Below are 15559 nucleotides of genomic sequence, written 5' to 3'. Positions count from 1 at the left end.
GGGGAGGCTGACTGGCCTCTCTGCCATACTTCACTTCACTTCCCCACCTTTCCAGGCCCAGTCCCCACTCTGACAACTCAGGTGACCCCTCCTCCAAGTCAGGAGCTTCTCTGGGCTTCCGCAGGGCTGTGGGTCCTTTGCCTTAGCACAGGGTTGCCACTTGTATTCCAGGCCTGTTCCGGCACCGCCCTCCATCAGGCGTGGCTGACAAGTCCCGTCTACCTTCCAGAGACGGACAGGACTCCCTCATCCTGACACACCCCGCTCCTTCCTGTTCCCCAACAGCATCATTTCTGAGCCTTTATGAATGAAAACTTCTCCGCAGCCTCAGGCAGGAAAGAAGAGAAGCACATACACATGCCCGTCTTCTTTCTTGAACCAAAAACTGCCTTTAATTAGAAACACAACCTGGGTATATATCCTTACAAGATGATGTCCTGACAGAAACAAATACGATCCTTATGGAATTAGCAAGCCCATAGCCTTAAAATCAGAGCAAAAGCAACATGCACAGACACGTGGCCACGGCCCCCATCTAGAGCCATTTCGAGAACAGGGAGCACCAACCTCTGACAGCCTTTGGTTTGAGAGCACGTGGGACTTCACACGTTTATGAATCACCATCTTAAACAGTTCCTCTTTCACTAATAACAAAACTGTTTAAAAGGAGCTGAAAATAAACTTATTACTCTAGAAGAACACCCATTTTGAGTTTTACCATAATCAGAACTTCCAACATCTTTTCCAAGAAACATTTAAGAGGTTTGCATACGCACTCGTGTACACGTGCAAGAAAGATCGACTTCAGTATTAATCAGTAACGCCGGAGGGAAAAAAGTTGTTACCTTATAAACAATTAAATGGAGCTCTTCATAAGCGTCATCTGTATTTACAAAAATTTTGGGGAATCTGCATTTTGCATCTGGATCATTAAGGTTCAAGGGTCCGGTAAGAAATCTTAAAAGCAAGAACAGACATGACTTGATTCAATGAGGTGAATTAGAATCAGGAATCTAGAAACAGAACACATCCCTGCTTAATATTCACCAGTTGCTTTCGATGCCAGGTGCTATTTGGATAACACCGTATCAGAATATGCTGGCTGGGCATGGTGGCTCACGCCTATAATCCCGGCACTTTGGGAGGCTGAGGTGGGTGGATCACCTGAAGTCAGGAGTTCAAGACCAGCCTGGCCAACATGGCAAAACCTCATCTCTACTAAAAACACAAAAATTAGCTGGGCCTGGTGGTGGGCACCTGCAATCCCAGCCACTCGAGAGGCTGAGGCAGGGGAATTGCTTGAACCCGGGAGGCGGAGGCTGTAGTGAGCTGAGGTCATGCCACTGCACTCCACACTCCAGCCTGGGCGACAGACACTCCATCGGAAAAAAAAAAAAAAAAAAAAAAAAAAAAAAAAGGATATGCTAAAGTAAGTTTTAACTCACTAGAAACAATAAACTTTCCTTTGTTGATTACTGTCAATCAGATGGCACAAAGATATTTCAACGTCCATATTATCTTTACCAAAAAAGATAACAGGCCAGGCATGGTGGCTCATACCTGTAATCCCAGCACTTTGGGAGGCCAAGGTAGGCAGATCACTTGAAGTCAGGAGTTCAAGACCAGCCAGGCCAACATGATGAAATCATGTCTCTACTAAAAATACAAAATGAATTAGCCAGGCATAGTGGCTTGTGCCTGTAGTTCCAGCTACTGGGGAGGCTGAGGCATGAGAATCGCTTGAGCCTGGGAGGCAGAGGTTGCAGTGAGCCGAGATCTTGCCACTGCACTCCAGGCTGGGTAACACAGCCAGACTCTGAGTCGAGAAAAAAAAAAAAAAAACAAGAAAGGAAAAGGAAGAAAGAAAACCCAGTATCTTAAATCAAAGAACAGAAGTCCTACCTTCCATAGTGCTGAAGATTTCCTGGCATTTCTGCTCTTATTGGAGAATCCCTTCCTGCTAACTGCAAATAAATTTAATGTTGAGAATGACTTATCAGACTTTTTATTTATTTTCCAAGCTTTGAAAAACAGCATTCATTATCTACTAGTTGGTTCCATACTATTTGTCTTTTTCTTTTAGAGACAGGATCTTGTTCTGTTGCCCAGGCTGGAATGCAGTGTGGCATGATAATGACTCACTGTAGCCTTGAACTCCTGAGCTCAAGCAATCCTCCCACCTCAGCCTCCTGATATAGGCATGTGTGACCACACCCGGCTAGGTTTTAAATTTTTGGCCGGGTGAGGTGGCTCATGCCTATAATCCCAGCACTTTGGGAGGCCGAGGCAGGCAGATTACTTGAGCCCAGGGGTTTTGAGACCAGCCTGGGCAATATGGCAAGATCCCATCTCTACAAAAAAACATAGCCAGGTGTGGTGGCATACACCTGTAGTCTCAGCTACCTGGGAGGCTGAGGTGGAAGGACCGCTTGAGCCCAGGAGTTTGAGACCAGCTAAGTCAACACAGAGAGACCTTGTCTCTAAAAAAAAAAAAAAAAAAAAAAAAAATTGGAGAGAGGGAGGACAAGAGGGAGGGAACGAACAAGCGGAGAGAGTGAGTTCAGCTGAGCCCAATGATTTTTGTGTGTTAAGCTCTGAAAACACTTTCGGGAGAACACAGTGATATCATTTACAAGTTCTCTGGGAAAACCGGGAAATTCAGTACTACAGTGGAAAGCCAGGTCGGCACTAAAACATCTACTGAAAATTAGGTCTCATGTTGACAGAGGAGAAGACGACACAGGTCGACTGTTTTAAAGATCACTGGCATTTTAACCTGATCTAAACCTGATTTTAGAACCTGATCTAAAATCCAATTTTTCGGCCAGGAGTGGCAGCTCACACCTGTAATCACAGCACTTTGGGAGGCTGAGGCAGGTCAATCACCTGAGATCAGGAGTTCGAGACCAGCCTGGCCAACATGGTGGAACCCCATCTCTACTAAAAATACAAAAATTAGCTGGGCGTGGTGGCGGACGCCTGTAATCTCAGCTACTCGGAAGCCTAAGGCAGGAGAATTGTTTGAATCCAGGAGGTGGAAGTTGCAGTGAGCGGAGATTGCACCATTGCACTCCAGCCTGGGCGACAAGAACAAAACTCTGTCTCAATAAATAAAATATATAAATTAAAAATAAAATGAAATCCAATTTTTCCTCTACTCCTCTTAAAAACATGCTTTCTGGACTGGGGGCAGTGGCTAACGCCTATAATCCCAGCACTTTGGGTGGCCAAGGTAGGCAGATCACGAGGTCAGGAGTTCGAGACCAGCCTGGCCAACATGGTGAAACCCATCTCTACTAAAAAATACAAAAAAATCAGCTGGGCGTGGTGGCGGGCGCCTGTAAATCCCAGCTACTTGTAAGGCCAAGGCAAGGAGAGTCGCTTGAACCTCTCCATCCCGGGCAAAAGTTCAAGACTCCGTCTCAAAAAACAAACAAACAAAAACACACAAAACCAACACACACACACATGAAACGATGCTTTCTGCGTCACATCGGAATGTCACACACTGGAGAGCTGCATGTGGTTTTCTGTGCTAACATACACAACGACATAAATATCACACTAAGTCAAAATATACATCAGCAATGATCAGAAATGCTCTCACGCACCACCATCGCACTCCACCCGCCCCCTCTGTGTCCCTGGATGTGAGTAAGTGTGTGCAGCGATGGTCCCCATCATACCTCAGGCTCCATGTGCCTTGGAAAAAGGGAGGTGGTAAGGTATTTGTATAAAATTCTCATGTCATCTTGTTCTAATCCACTCCTGGAACATCAGAAAAGCACTGGGTTAAACGTTTTGGAATTGTCTTCCGTCTTTCCACTGCTGTGATAAAGTTCATTTAAAAAAATTTTTTTTTTCTCAAGTCATTTTTAGTGACACAGAATAAATTCTAACTTTTTAAAGTCTAAAGCTACATAAAACTCAAAACAATCTATTTTTCTACCTGAGATCAAAATGAGTTTCCTTTTTCCTAAACATAATTCTTAGCACTGAGGTAAATCTGAATTTATGTGGTATACTTTGTCAAACTTTTCCAAAAAAATTTAAGCCCTGGATAAAGCTCATTTTTTATTTAAAAAAACAAAAAAAAACAAAAACAACTTTGAGACAATGTCTTGCTCTGTCACCCAGGCCGGGTGCAGTCGTGCAATCACGGCTCACTGCAGCCTCGGCCTCCAGGGCTTAAGCTGTCCTCCCATTTCAGCCTCCGGACTAGCTGGGACTACAGGCGTGCACCACCATGCCCAACTAATTTTTCTACTTTATGTAGAGATGGGGGTCTTGCTATGTCACCAGGCTGGTTTCAAACTCCTGGACTCAAGCAGTGTTCCTGCCTCAGCCTCCTAAAGTGCTGGGATTACGTATGTGAGCCACTGTGCCTGGCCTCATCTTTTTTCAGTTTTCAAGAGATGAGTCTCGTCTGTCGCCCAGGCTGGATTACAGTGGTGTGCCCACAGCTCGCTGCAGCCTCCAATTCCTAGGCTCAAGCGAACCTCCCACCTCAGCGTCCTGAGTAGCTGCGACTACCGGTGCTTTTTTCTTTAACATTAGATCAAGAGGCTCACCTCCTGACTGCGAAGTTCAGGAAGGCAAAGAGTTAAACTGGAGTCCAGGCACTGGAACTTCATCCTGACCTGCAAAAGGCTACTCCTACGTAGTCTTGTATTTTACAAGCCATTTGAGATAAAAAGTCACAAGGGATCGGACTGGTTGAATTCCATGTAGGATTATGCAGGAAACCTCCAAAGCCACACTGTTTCATTTTAGCAGCAGATGTCTCTTAGCTTCCTGGGTTTTACGGTAACCCCACATTCTCTCCCCTAGTTCCCCGGGAAAATATGGGTGTGCTGTAGACAGGGAACGTGATCCTAGGTCTCAGAAATGTACATGGATTTTAATTCTCCGCATCTCGGTGTAGAAAAAGGAGGAGGAGGAGAAAAACAAGCTTCAGGCAAACCGTCTAATCTGAAATGAGGCAGGAAGGAGCAGCACGTGGAGAAAGCACAGAAACGAGCCGGCATCAGACTCTGGAATCAGTTTTTTAAAAGGAGAGAGACAGACAGACAGTGAGGCTGGATCTGGGGGTTTTCTATTCAAGATCACTGAAATATCCTGAAGGTGCCCAGGCGCGGTGGCTCACACCTGTAATCCCAGCAGGTTTTGGGAGGCCAAGGTGGGCAGATCACCTGAGGTCAGGAGTTCAACACCAGCCTGGCCAACATGGCAAAACACCGGCTCTACTAAAAAACACAAAATTTTGCTAGGACTGATAGCACACGCCTCTAATCCCAGCTACTTGGGAGACTGAGGCATGAGAATCGCTTGAACCTGGGAGGCGGAGGTTGAAGTGAGCTGAGATCACGCCACGGCACTAGAGCCTGGGCGACCGAGCAAGTGAGACTCTGTCCCAAAAAAAAAATCAAAACAATATACTAAATAAATACATAAGGGTAATATTTACTCTGCTTGTGACAAATTCTTTTATTTCCCCCTTTTTGGTGGAGACAGAGCCTCATATTGTCCAGGCTGAGACAACATAATGACAATATAATGTCCAGGCTGAGACAACAGAGCCTCATTATATATTGTCCAGGCTGGTCTCCAAGTAACTCCTGGCTCAAGCGATCCTTCTGCCTCCTCCTCCCCAGTAGCTGGGACCATAGGTATGTGCCACCACACCTGGTTTAAAAGTCTTTCTTGGCATTTAAATACAACAGCTTCGGAATGAGCAATTCTGTCAAAACGTGCTGTTTTTTTCTTCGACAGGGTCTTGCTCTGTCACCCAGGCTGGAGTACAGTGGTGCTATCATAGCTCACTGCAACCTCAAACTTCCGGGCTCAAGTGATTCTCCGGCCTCAACCTCTATAGTCTCTATAGCTGGGACTGTTAAGTGTGCACCACAGTGCCCAGCTGATTTTTTTTTTTTTGCATTTTTTGTAGAGATACAGTCTATGTTGCCCAGGATGGTCTTGAACTCCTGGTCTCAGGTGATCCTCCTGCCTCAGCCTCCCAGAGTGCTGGGATGACAGGTGGAAGCAATCGCAACTGGAGTAACATGCTGTTTTTCTTGAAGGTTCTTTTTGTTGCTACTTCCTGGGACTGACCTCTCCCCCACGAGCACACTGGAGGTGACAACAGAACAGTTCTGTGCAGCCACCAGAGCTGTGCCCTGCTCTACCCCTCGGATGCTATTCGAAGATGATGATGCCAGCAGGATCCCTGGAGCTGGGCGCCAGATTGTCCTGTGACTCCAGGCTTCCAAGGGCCAATGCTGCTGGTCACTCTGGCTCCAGCGTCTCCCAGAATGAGCTCCTGGAGGACCCTCTGCTCTTTCGTTCTTCCTCACTCTCAGGAGGTTGCACCCACGGCAAGGCTTGTGTCCGTCCCAGAGATCAGAATCTCAGCTGCTCTTCTCTTTTCGGTGGAGACAAGGCCATGGGCCACTGCTGCTGGATTCCGGCTTCTCACACTACATCTCCCTATCACCGTGGATGCATGTCACTTGCAAGCACCTCCTGTCATTTTCATCTGGGGAGGAGCCACTCCCTCTGCAGACCTGATGCTACAGGAGCACAACTATCCTCCCATCTCCTACATTCCACGGCAGTATTTCACTTACTAACATCGTGTGCGTATCACAGAAAGCAACTACAGCAGAGTCAGTACAGTGGAAGGTTGCCTCATATACAATTTGTCAAATTAAAAAATAGGTGGAGGCTGGGCACGGTGGCTCACGCCTGTAATCCCAGCACTTTGGGAGGCTGAGGCAGGTGGATCACTTGAGGTCAGGAGTTCGAGACCAGCCTGGCCAACATGGTGAAACTCCATCTCTACAAAAAAATGAGCTGGGTGTTGTGGTACGCACCTGTAATCCCAGCTGCTCAGGAGGCTGAGGCAGAATTGCTTGAACCCAGGAGGCAGGGGTTGCAGCAAGCCAAGATCGATCATGCCACTGCACTCCAGCCTGGGCAACAGAAAGCGACTCCACCGCAAAAACAACAACAACAAAAAAAGTAGATGGGTTTTCACCAGAAATTTGTGTTGTCTTCCTAGGAGATAACAAAGTTCATGTGGAAACCCACCAAGTTGTTTATTAACTGGATTCAAATTTCTTTACAGTAACTTGTTTCTCTTCTTAAAATGGAGCCACAAGATTTTGGCAGGGAAGGTAAATTTCAGGGGAACTAGTTTTGCCTTTTCTATTAGCTGAACTCACGTTATAGTAGTAAGATATGGCCACACCCCTGATTAAGAAACTGGGCTGGTCGGGCGCGGTAGCTCAAGCCTGTAATCCCAGCACTTTGGGAGGCCGAGACGGGCGGATCACGAGGTCAGGAGATCGAGACCATCCTGGCTAACACGGTGAAACCCCGTCTCTACTAAAATATGAAAAAACTAGCCGGGCGAGGTAGCGGGCGCCTGTGGTCCCAGCTACTCAGGAGGCTGAGGCAGGAGAATGGCGTAAACCTGGGAGGCGGAGCTTGCAGTGAGCTGAGATCCGGCCACCGCACTCCAGCCTGGGCGAGAGAGCGAGACTCCGTCTCAAAAAAAGAACCTGGGCTAGGCCAGGTGCGGTGGCTCACACCTGTAATCACAGCACTTTGGGTGGCCAATCCAGGCAAATCACCTGAGGTCAGGAGTTTAAAACCAGCCTGGCCAACATGGGGAAACCCTGTCTCCACTAAAAATACAAAACAGCTGGGCATGGTGGCACATGCCTGTAATCCCAGCTACTCAAGAGGCTGAGGCAGGAGAATCGCTTGAACCCAGGAGGTGGAGGTTGCAGTGAGCCAAGCAAGATTGTGCCATTGTACTCCGGCCTGGGCAAGAGAGTGAGACTATGTCTCAAAAAAAAAAAAAAAAGAAAGTGGGCTATAGTCAATGGGAACATAAAACCTGAGGGTCCTGGAACAGCTGCGGGAGGCCCGGCCACTCCCTGCTATGCCTCCACGGCTTCTGTCCACCTACTCTAGGCCAAAAGTGCGCGGCCTCGGTTGCCATCCAGCTCTCAGGGGTCACGTATGCTGGGCAGTCTTGTGACCACCTTGTTCCTACTGCAGGACACAAACAGTTTGACGATAGCAGGTAATTTCCTGGTTTGTATAACACTTTGGATTTCTTGGATTAAAAAAAAGAACTCTAGCTTCTTTAAAAGAAAGCAGGTGCAATGGCTCATGCCTGTAATCCCAGCACTTTGGGAGGCTGAGGTGGGTGGATCACTGAGGCCAGGAGCTTGAGACCAGCCTGACCAACACAATAAACCCCGTCTCTAAGAAAAGAAAAAGCTATAAAAATTCCGCTTCTCACATTCGTCATTTTGGAAAAAACTCCAAAAGAAAAATAGGATTCCTAAACCTTACTTGATAGGAACATTTTTTTTTTGGAGACTGAGTCTCTCTCTGTTGCCAGGCTGGAGTGTAGTAGCGCCATCTTAGCTCACTGCAACCTCTGCCTCCCGGGTTCAAGCGATTCTCCTGCCTCAGCCTCCCGAGTAGCTGGGATTACAGGCATGAGCCACCACGCCCGGCTAATTTTTGTATTTTGAGTAGAGACGGGGTTTCCCCATGTTGGCCAGGCTAGTCTCAAACTCCTGACCTCAAGTGATCTGCCCGACTCGGCCTCCCAAAGTGCTAAGATTACAGGCGTGAGCTACTGCGCCCAGCCTTTCATCTTTCATGCAACCAGTTTTAAACTCCTCTGCTTGGAAATTTTAACCCAAATCACCCTAGTTCTGCTTTAAATAATCACTGCTTTATTTTGACAATATCTATGAAGATGCTTCCTACCCAGCCTCCCCCTACAAGTTCCTGTTTGACAACCTGCCATCAATCCAGTCACTGCTGTTTTTATTATCTCAATTTCTTCTTTTAATACCACGCCTTGGGGTGTACCTACCAGATGAGCTGATCGTTATAGAGAAACGCAGTGTATTTGACTATATTCAGGCTTTCCTCCACTCTATTAACAAAGGACTGGATTTTCAAATAAGTCATTTTATCCAACGGGAAGAAGCTGATTCCACCAAAAATGTCAAGTAGGTCACATGACTGCAAATGTAGCGTTTGCAAATACTGTGGAAAAAAAGTAAGGCATAAAATTTACTAATAGTACACTGAATATAATGCTCCTTGATAACTGAAAATAATCTTATGTCAGACTCTTATTTATGGTACAATTACACACTAGCAAACAGCACAACAACGAGGCCATGGCGAAAACATGGGTAACCGAGTGTGAACTCAGTACCAATTCCAAGATACAAAGTTCAAACATATCTAGTTAATGTTTATTCAGTATTGTGTTTTACCTCTTTTTAAAGTTAAATTTTTTTTTTTTTTGAGATGGAGTCTCACTCTGTCACCCAGGCTGGAGTGCAGTGGCGCAATCTCAGTTCACTGCAAGCTCCGCCTCCCAGGTTCACACCATTCTCCTGCCTCAGCCTCCCGAGTAGCTGCGACTACAGGCACCTGCTACCACGCCCGGCTAATTTTTTGTATTTTTTAGTAGAGACAGGGTTTCACCATGTTGGCCAGGATGGTCTCGATCTCCTGACCTCGTGATCCATCCGCCTCAGCCTCCCAAAGTGCTGGGATTACAGGCCTGAGCCACCGCGCCCGGCCCAAAATTTTTTTGTTTTTTTTTGGTATAGATAGGGTCTTGCTATGTTGCCCAGGCTGGTCTTGAACTTCCAGCCTCTGTGATTCTCATGTCTAGGTGTCCCAAAGCGCTAGGAATACAGGCATGAGCCACTGTGCCCAGCTAGCACTTTAAAGTACTTAATTCTTGGCCGGGCGCGGTGGCTCATGCCTGTAATCCCAGCACTTCGGGAGGTCAAAGCAGGCAGATCACTTGAGGTCAGGAGTTTGAGAACAGCCTGGCCAACATGGCAAAACCCCGTCTCTACTAAAAATACAAAATTAGCCAGGCGTGGTAGCCTGTAATCCCAACTACTTGGGAGGCTGAGAGACAGGAAAATCACTTGAACTTGGGAGATGAAGGTTGCAGTGAGCCAAGATCACACACTGCACTCCAGCCTGGGTGACAAGAGTGAGACTGTCTCAAAAAAAAAAAAAAAAAAAAAAAAGTAATTCCTTATAGTAGTGCCCTTCAAATTAGATTAGCCTAATGAGGGATCTATCCATTAATACTACAGACAGTGCCATCTTTCTTTCCCCCGGAGATGGAGTCCTGCTCTGTCGCCCAGGATGGAATGCAGTGGTGCAATCTCGGCTCTCTGCAACCTCTGCCTCCTGGGTTCAAGCGATTCTCCTGCCTCAGCCTCCAGAACAGCTAGGATTACAGGCATGCGCCACTACGCCCAGCTAGTTTTTTTGTATTTTTAGTAGAGGCGAGGTTTCACCTTGTTGGCCAGACTGGTCTTGAACTCATGACCTCATGATCTGCCTGCCTCGGCCTCCCAAAGTGCTGGGATTACAGGTGTGAGCCACCACGCCCAGCCGAGAGTGCCATCTTATACTAAAATCAGGTCTAAATGATATGTAGTCAGGACAACAGTTGTATCCATATGTTGATGGGTAAGAGAAATGAGGACAAGAACAGAAACCAGGAGATAATATGCGAGTGGATAATTGTGGTCATTAAAATGACAAAACAAAGAAAAGTAATTCAGAGAAACAAAAAAATTCAAAAATAGCTATGAAAACTGTTTTAGAGAGAAAAGTTGAACTCAACAATAGACACAGAAGGTATTTTCAGAAGAAAATAGATTGAGAATTGTTTCTTCAAGGGAAACTGGGCTGGGCGAGTTGGCTCATGCCTTTAACCCCAGCACTTTGGGAGGCCGAGGAGGGAAGATCGCTTGAGACCAGCCTGGGCAAAACAGCCAGGACAAGACCCTGTCTCTTTGTTTCCTTTTAAAAAAAAGATAAACTGAGCTTGACAAGGTCGGGTGAAATATGCACAATTCCATTACAATGGAAGAACAGCACTTGGGACAAATGTCCCTAATGGCTCATCTGACAAAGTCCCACAGCCAGTAACTCTTCCTGCATCGACACAGCTTATGTCTGTTCAGTGAACAGAGCCCATCCCTAACAATGTGCAACTCCAATAATCACGTTTTCCTTATCAACTGATCCATCACACAAAAGACGGCTGTTGAGTAAGCCCAGGACAGACGCAGGTAAAACACAAGGAGGCCAAACGATGACTCCAGGACTCTTTAAGAGCCCTGGGCGAACGCAGGAAGCTCTGCCTTACAGCTGGAGGGAGGGTCCAGAGCGCACGCCTCACGCGTTTCCTTGCTGCTCCAGTTTTACAACGGTCCGTCTCAGGCTCTTTGCCACTTTCAAGTTCTGGGTTTTTTGTACATAAGAAACAAACTTGTCTGTCCATATTTCTCTAAAAATCTGCTGAATGCTCACTAAAGTTATAAACGAAATTCAAAGTACTTACTCGATGGAAGAATTTCTCTAATCTTTCTTTCAGAAGCTCGATGCCTCCATCTTCCATGGCTTTCAGAAATGTTCCATTAAAAAGCTAATGAGGTAAAAGACCACAGGAAAAAAACAATCAATTTCCTACGCTCACTTTTTCAGCAGAACTAGAAGAAGTTCTTTTTTTCCTTTAGATTATTATTATTATTTTTTGAGACAGAGTCTCACTCTGTCACCCAGGCTGGAGTGCAGTGGCATGATCTCGGCTCACCGCAAGCTCCGTCTCCTGGGTTCACGCCATTCTCCCTCCTCAGCCTCCTGAGTAGCTGGGACTACAGACGCCTGCCACCATGCCTGGCTAATTTTGTTTTTGCAGTTTTAGTAGAGATGGGGTTTCACCGTGTTAGCCAGGATGGTCTCGATCTTCTGACCTCATGATCCCCCCATCTCGGCCTCCCAAAGTGCTGGGATTACAGGCGTGGGCCACCGCGTCCGGCCTTTCCTTTAGATGATTAATTCAGCTCATTAAATCTCCCAGTTCTTTTCAATAGAGAAAATATTTAAATGAGAAAAGTTGAGTTAAAAATGTAAGTTACAAAAAATACTGTTAAGTGATGCTGTCTTTTTTTTTTTTTTTTTTTTTTTGAGACGGAGTCTCACGCTGTTGCCCAGGCTGGAGTGCAGTGGCGTGATCTCGGCTCACTGCAAGCTCCGCCTCCTGGGTTCACGCCATTCTCCTGCCTCAGCCTCCTGAGTAGCTGGGACTACAGGCGCCCGCCACCGCGCCCGGCTAATTTTTTGTATTTTTAGTAGAGACGGGGTTTCACTGTGGTCTCGATCTCCTGACCTTGTGATCCGCCCACCTCGGCCTCCCACAGTGCTGGGATTACAGGCTTGAGCCACCGCGCCCGGCCAATGCTGTCTTATTTATGAAACCACCTAAATTGCTCTAGGCATCTTTCAAAAATTTCAACTTACCCTGAAGTTTCAATTTACATAAGTAATATCACCCAAATTTTTATTTTTTATTTTTCAGTTTTCTTTCAATGAATGGAATCACCATTTTTATCCTTTTTTTTTTTTTTTTTTGAGATGGAATCTCGTTCTGTCACTCAGGCTGGAGTGTGGTGGCGCAATCACAGTTCACTGCAGCCTCGACCTCCCAGGCTCAAGCGATCCTCCCACCTCAGCCTCCCAAGTAGCTGGGACTACAGGCATGCACCATGACACCTGACTAACTTGTACAAACATTTTTTGTAGAGATGGGGTCTTGCTATATTGCCCAGACTGGTCCTGAACTCCTGGGCTCAAGCAATCCTCCTGCCTCAACCTCCCAGAATGCTGAAATTACAGGTGTGATACACTATGCCCTGCCTCACTGAAATGTTTAAATCATGAACTTATCTGCATTCTGTACGTTCCTTGAGGACAGAGGCACACTTTTTCATCAGTGGGGGACACATTCCCACTATGAGGCTGAGAGAGAGAAGGGAGTTCAATACTCGCTGAATAAATGTGGGCATAAACCTCACTACCTGTTTCCAAGGCCTCATTATTTTCTTCTCTAAGATAAATACACAGTCACTTTGCAGTCATTGAAAGATTTCTCTTTAAACAACCCTGGAGCCTATAAATAGGGGTAACTGGTTGGACTCTCAGAAACGAATGCCAGGCTTACCTTGTACATGCTGTAGCACTGCTGTAGCACTGAACTATAAACCTTGTCCTGCAAACACAAAAACAGCACAGATCTCAATTCAAGGGAACACAATGTCTACTGGATAGATGGCAAAGCTACACTGACTCTTGACGTAACGGTATAATGTTTATGAACTTGGTCCCACAATAGTTGTGTGCTGAAAAAAAGTGTTTACTTTTTTTTTTTTTTTTTTTTGAGATGGAGGCTCACTCTGTTGTCTAGGCTGGAGCGCAGTGGTATAATCTTGGCTCACTGTAACCTTTGCTTCCCTGGTTCAAGCGATTCTCCTGCCTCAGCCTCCTGAGTAGCCGGGATGACAGGTGTGTGCCACCATTCCTGGCCAATTTTTATAGTTTTAGTAAAGACAGGGTTCCACCATGTTGGCCAGGCTGGTCTTGAACCCCTGACCTCAAGTGATCTACCCGCCTCGGCCTCCCAAAGTACTAGGATTACAGGTGTGAGCCACTGTTCCCAGCCAGAAGTGTTTAAATTCTAATTTGTGACTCAGTAAGCCTTACTCTGGGAGGGCTTTCAATGTAGATGAAGAGCAGAAGGTATTAGTGAGAGAGGGCGCATATACATTTTAAAAAGACCGTGCTCATGTAAACGATAAACATAAACCTTTGCTATATACCCCGAGAAACCTCCGCAAAAGCCACCGAGTTTCAATCCGACCAATTGAGGGATTCAACATACTCAGTAATACATCTAAAATAAATAAATAAATAATGACACATTACCAACAACTCCTCCTCTTGATATTCAATAACTGGTTTTCCATCTTTACTCTGTTTTTCAATTATAGGATTCCGAACAACCTGCAAAGTTTGATAAACTGAAATTATACAATGAATTCATTATACCATGGTTTTTATTTTGCCTTAATTTAAAAACTTTGAACATGCTATAGCACCAGAAACACAACTTCTTAAAACAGCCCCAAGAACAAATAAAGCAAATAGGAAGAACTTGACTTTAAAATTCCAACTAATTTTATTTTAATGTTACTTGGATGCAACAGCCAGAGAACTTTCCCAAACTCTGAATAGTAAAGATCACCCATAACTTCACCGTACAATTTCAGAAAGATACACCGTGTATGTAAATACCATGACCATCCAGAAATGTTCTTCTGGTTCATTGAAGAACTGTCTATTCTTCTGGGTATGTAAAGATTTTGCAGGTTTTGATGGGCTAAAGGTCCTACAAAGGTTAAAAAAATACGTTTGGGACAATTCTCCAGCAGAAGTTTTAAGAATTCACTGAACTCTAAAAGACACACTTAAAGGTATTACCTTGTGAACTGTACAATGGCTTCACACAATCCGACATTTCTAATCTTTTCATTCTTTTCTACCTCATTTGGATGATAAAATAAAATCTTATTTTCCTCCTGAAACATGAAGAAACAGAAGCACATTAATATAAACATTTCATCTTAGCTACTGAAAACGCTAAGTTCATTGTCGACCTCTTGTGTTACACATGCTAATGACAAAACAAAACAAAAACGTTTTAGAAAAACAGGAATTGTAATCCTAGCACTTTGAGAGGCTGAGGTGGGAGGATCACTTGAGCTCAGGAGTTCAAGACCAGCCTGGGCAACACAGTGAGACCTTGTCTCTATTATTTAAAATAGTAAGAAAAACAGGAATTATCTCGTCATGTGCAAATACTGCCTACCAGCCAGAAAGGCTGTTTTGATATTCAGTTAGTCACGTTATATCTGAAGCAGCACCAGGCAATTTCTATGAAAACTCAGTCTCTAGATTTCTTTCCTGGTGGTAATTTGTAATACACCAAGGCTTATAAGAAATAAAAGTGTGCACATCTGCAGACACACAGCTCCCTGAAAATTAAATCCAGTCAGTTCCCAGGCATTTGAACTGACAAGTTTTTTTTTTCTTTTTCTGAGATGTGGTCTCTGTGGCCCAGGCTGTAGTGCAGTGGCACAATTACAGCTCTCCTGCAGCCTCAACCACTCGGGCTCAAGTGATCCTCTGGCCTCAGCCTCCTGAGTAGCTAGAACTACAGGTGCGTGTCACCACGCCTGGCTCATTTTTCGATTTTTCTTTAGGGGGGGGTAGGTAAGAGATGGGGGTCTTGTTATGTTGCCCAGGCTGGTCTGGAACTCCTGGCCTCAAGCAATCCTCCTATCTCGGCCTCCTAAAGTGCTGGGATTACAGGCGTGAGTCACGGAGCCCAGCCTGGACAGTCTTTAAAAGAACTGTGACTTGCTGGTAATGAAACACAGCTCCGTACATCCTTTGAGAAAGTCGCCGTCCCCACCTCAGAAAAACAAAACGCACACACATACACACCCTCCCGGAATTAATTTATTTCCTCATTTGGCCGAAAACTTTTACAGGGTCCTCCAGGCTTGCATCATTTGAGGGCTAGCGTCTGCCACTCTGCTTCCACGCTTCTAGCTGGGGACTAACCACTTAACAAAGCCAA

General features: G+C 45.6%; 1 protein-coding gene across 4 annotated transcripts in view; it reads right to left on the bottom strand.

The window, feature by feature from the left end:
• The window catches only part of LOC105497847 (vacuolar fusion protein CCZ1 homolog B), a 28709-nt gene that overhangs the window by 12632 nt on the left and 518 nt on the right, over positions 1-15559 (bottom strand). For 2 of the 4 annotated variants that reach the window (XM_071095335.1, XM_071095336.1), the window contains exons 2-10: positions 14398-14495; positions 14212-14305; positions 13843-13920; positions 13082-13129; positions 11423-11506; positions 8903-9078; positions 3687-3768; positions 1903-1964; positions 846-957 (exon numbers count right to left, since the gene is read on the bottom strand). In XM_071095335.1, the coding sequence (XP_070951436.1) occupies positions 846-957; positions 1903-1964; positions 3687-3768; positions 8903-9078; positions 11423-11506; positions 13082-13129; positions 13843-13920; positions 14212-14305; positions 14398-14495 (834 nt within the window). The remainder of the gene's footprint in view (positions 1-845; positions 958-1902; positions 1965-3686; positions 3769-8902; positions 9079-11422; positions 11507-13081; positions 13130-13842; positions 13921-14211; positions 14306-14397; positions 14496-15559) is intronic. The other 2 variants (XM_071095337.1, XM_071095338.1) reach the window with 1 other exon arrangement.

The sequence above is a fragment of the Macaca nemestrina genome, chromosome 4 (assembly GCF_043159975.1).
Source record: "Macaca nemestrina isolate mMacNem1 chromosome 4, mMacNem.hap1, whole genome shotgun sequence".
NCBI lineage: Eukaryota > Metazoa > Chordata > Mammalia > Primates > Cercopithecidae > Macaca > Macaca nemestrina.
The sequence above is the reverse complement of the archived record's forward strand: the minus strand, read 5'-3'. Positions and strand labels throughout refer to the sequence as shown.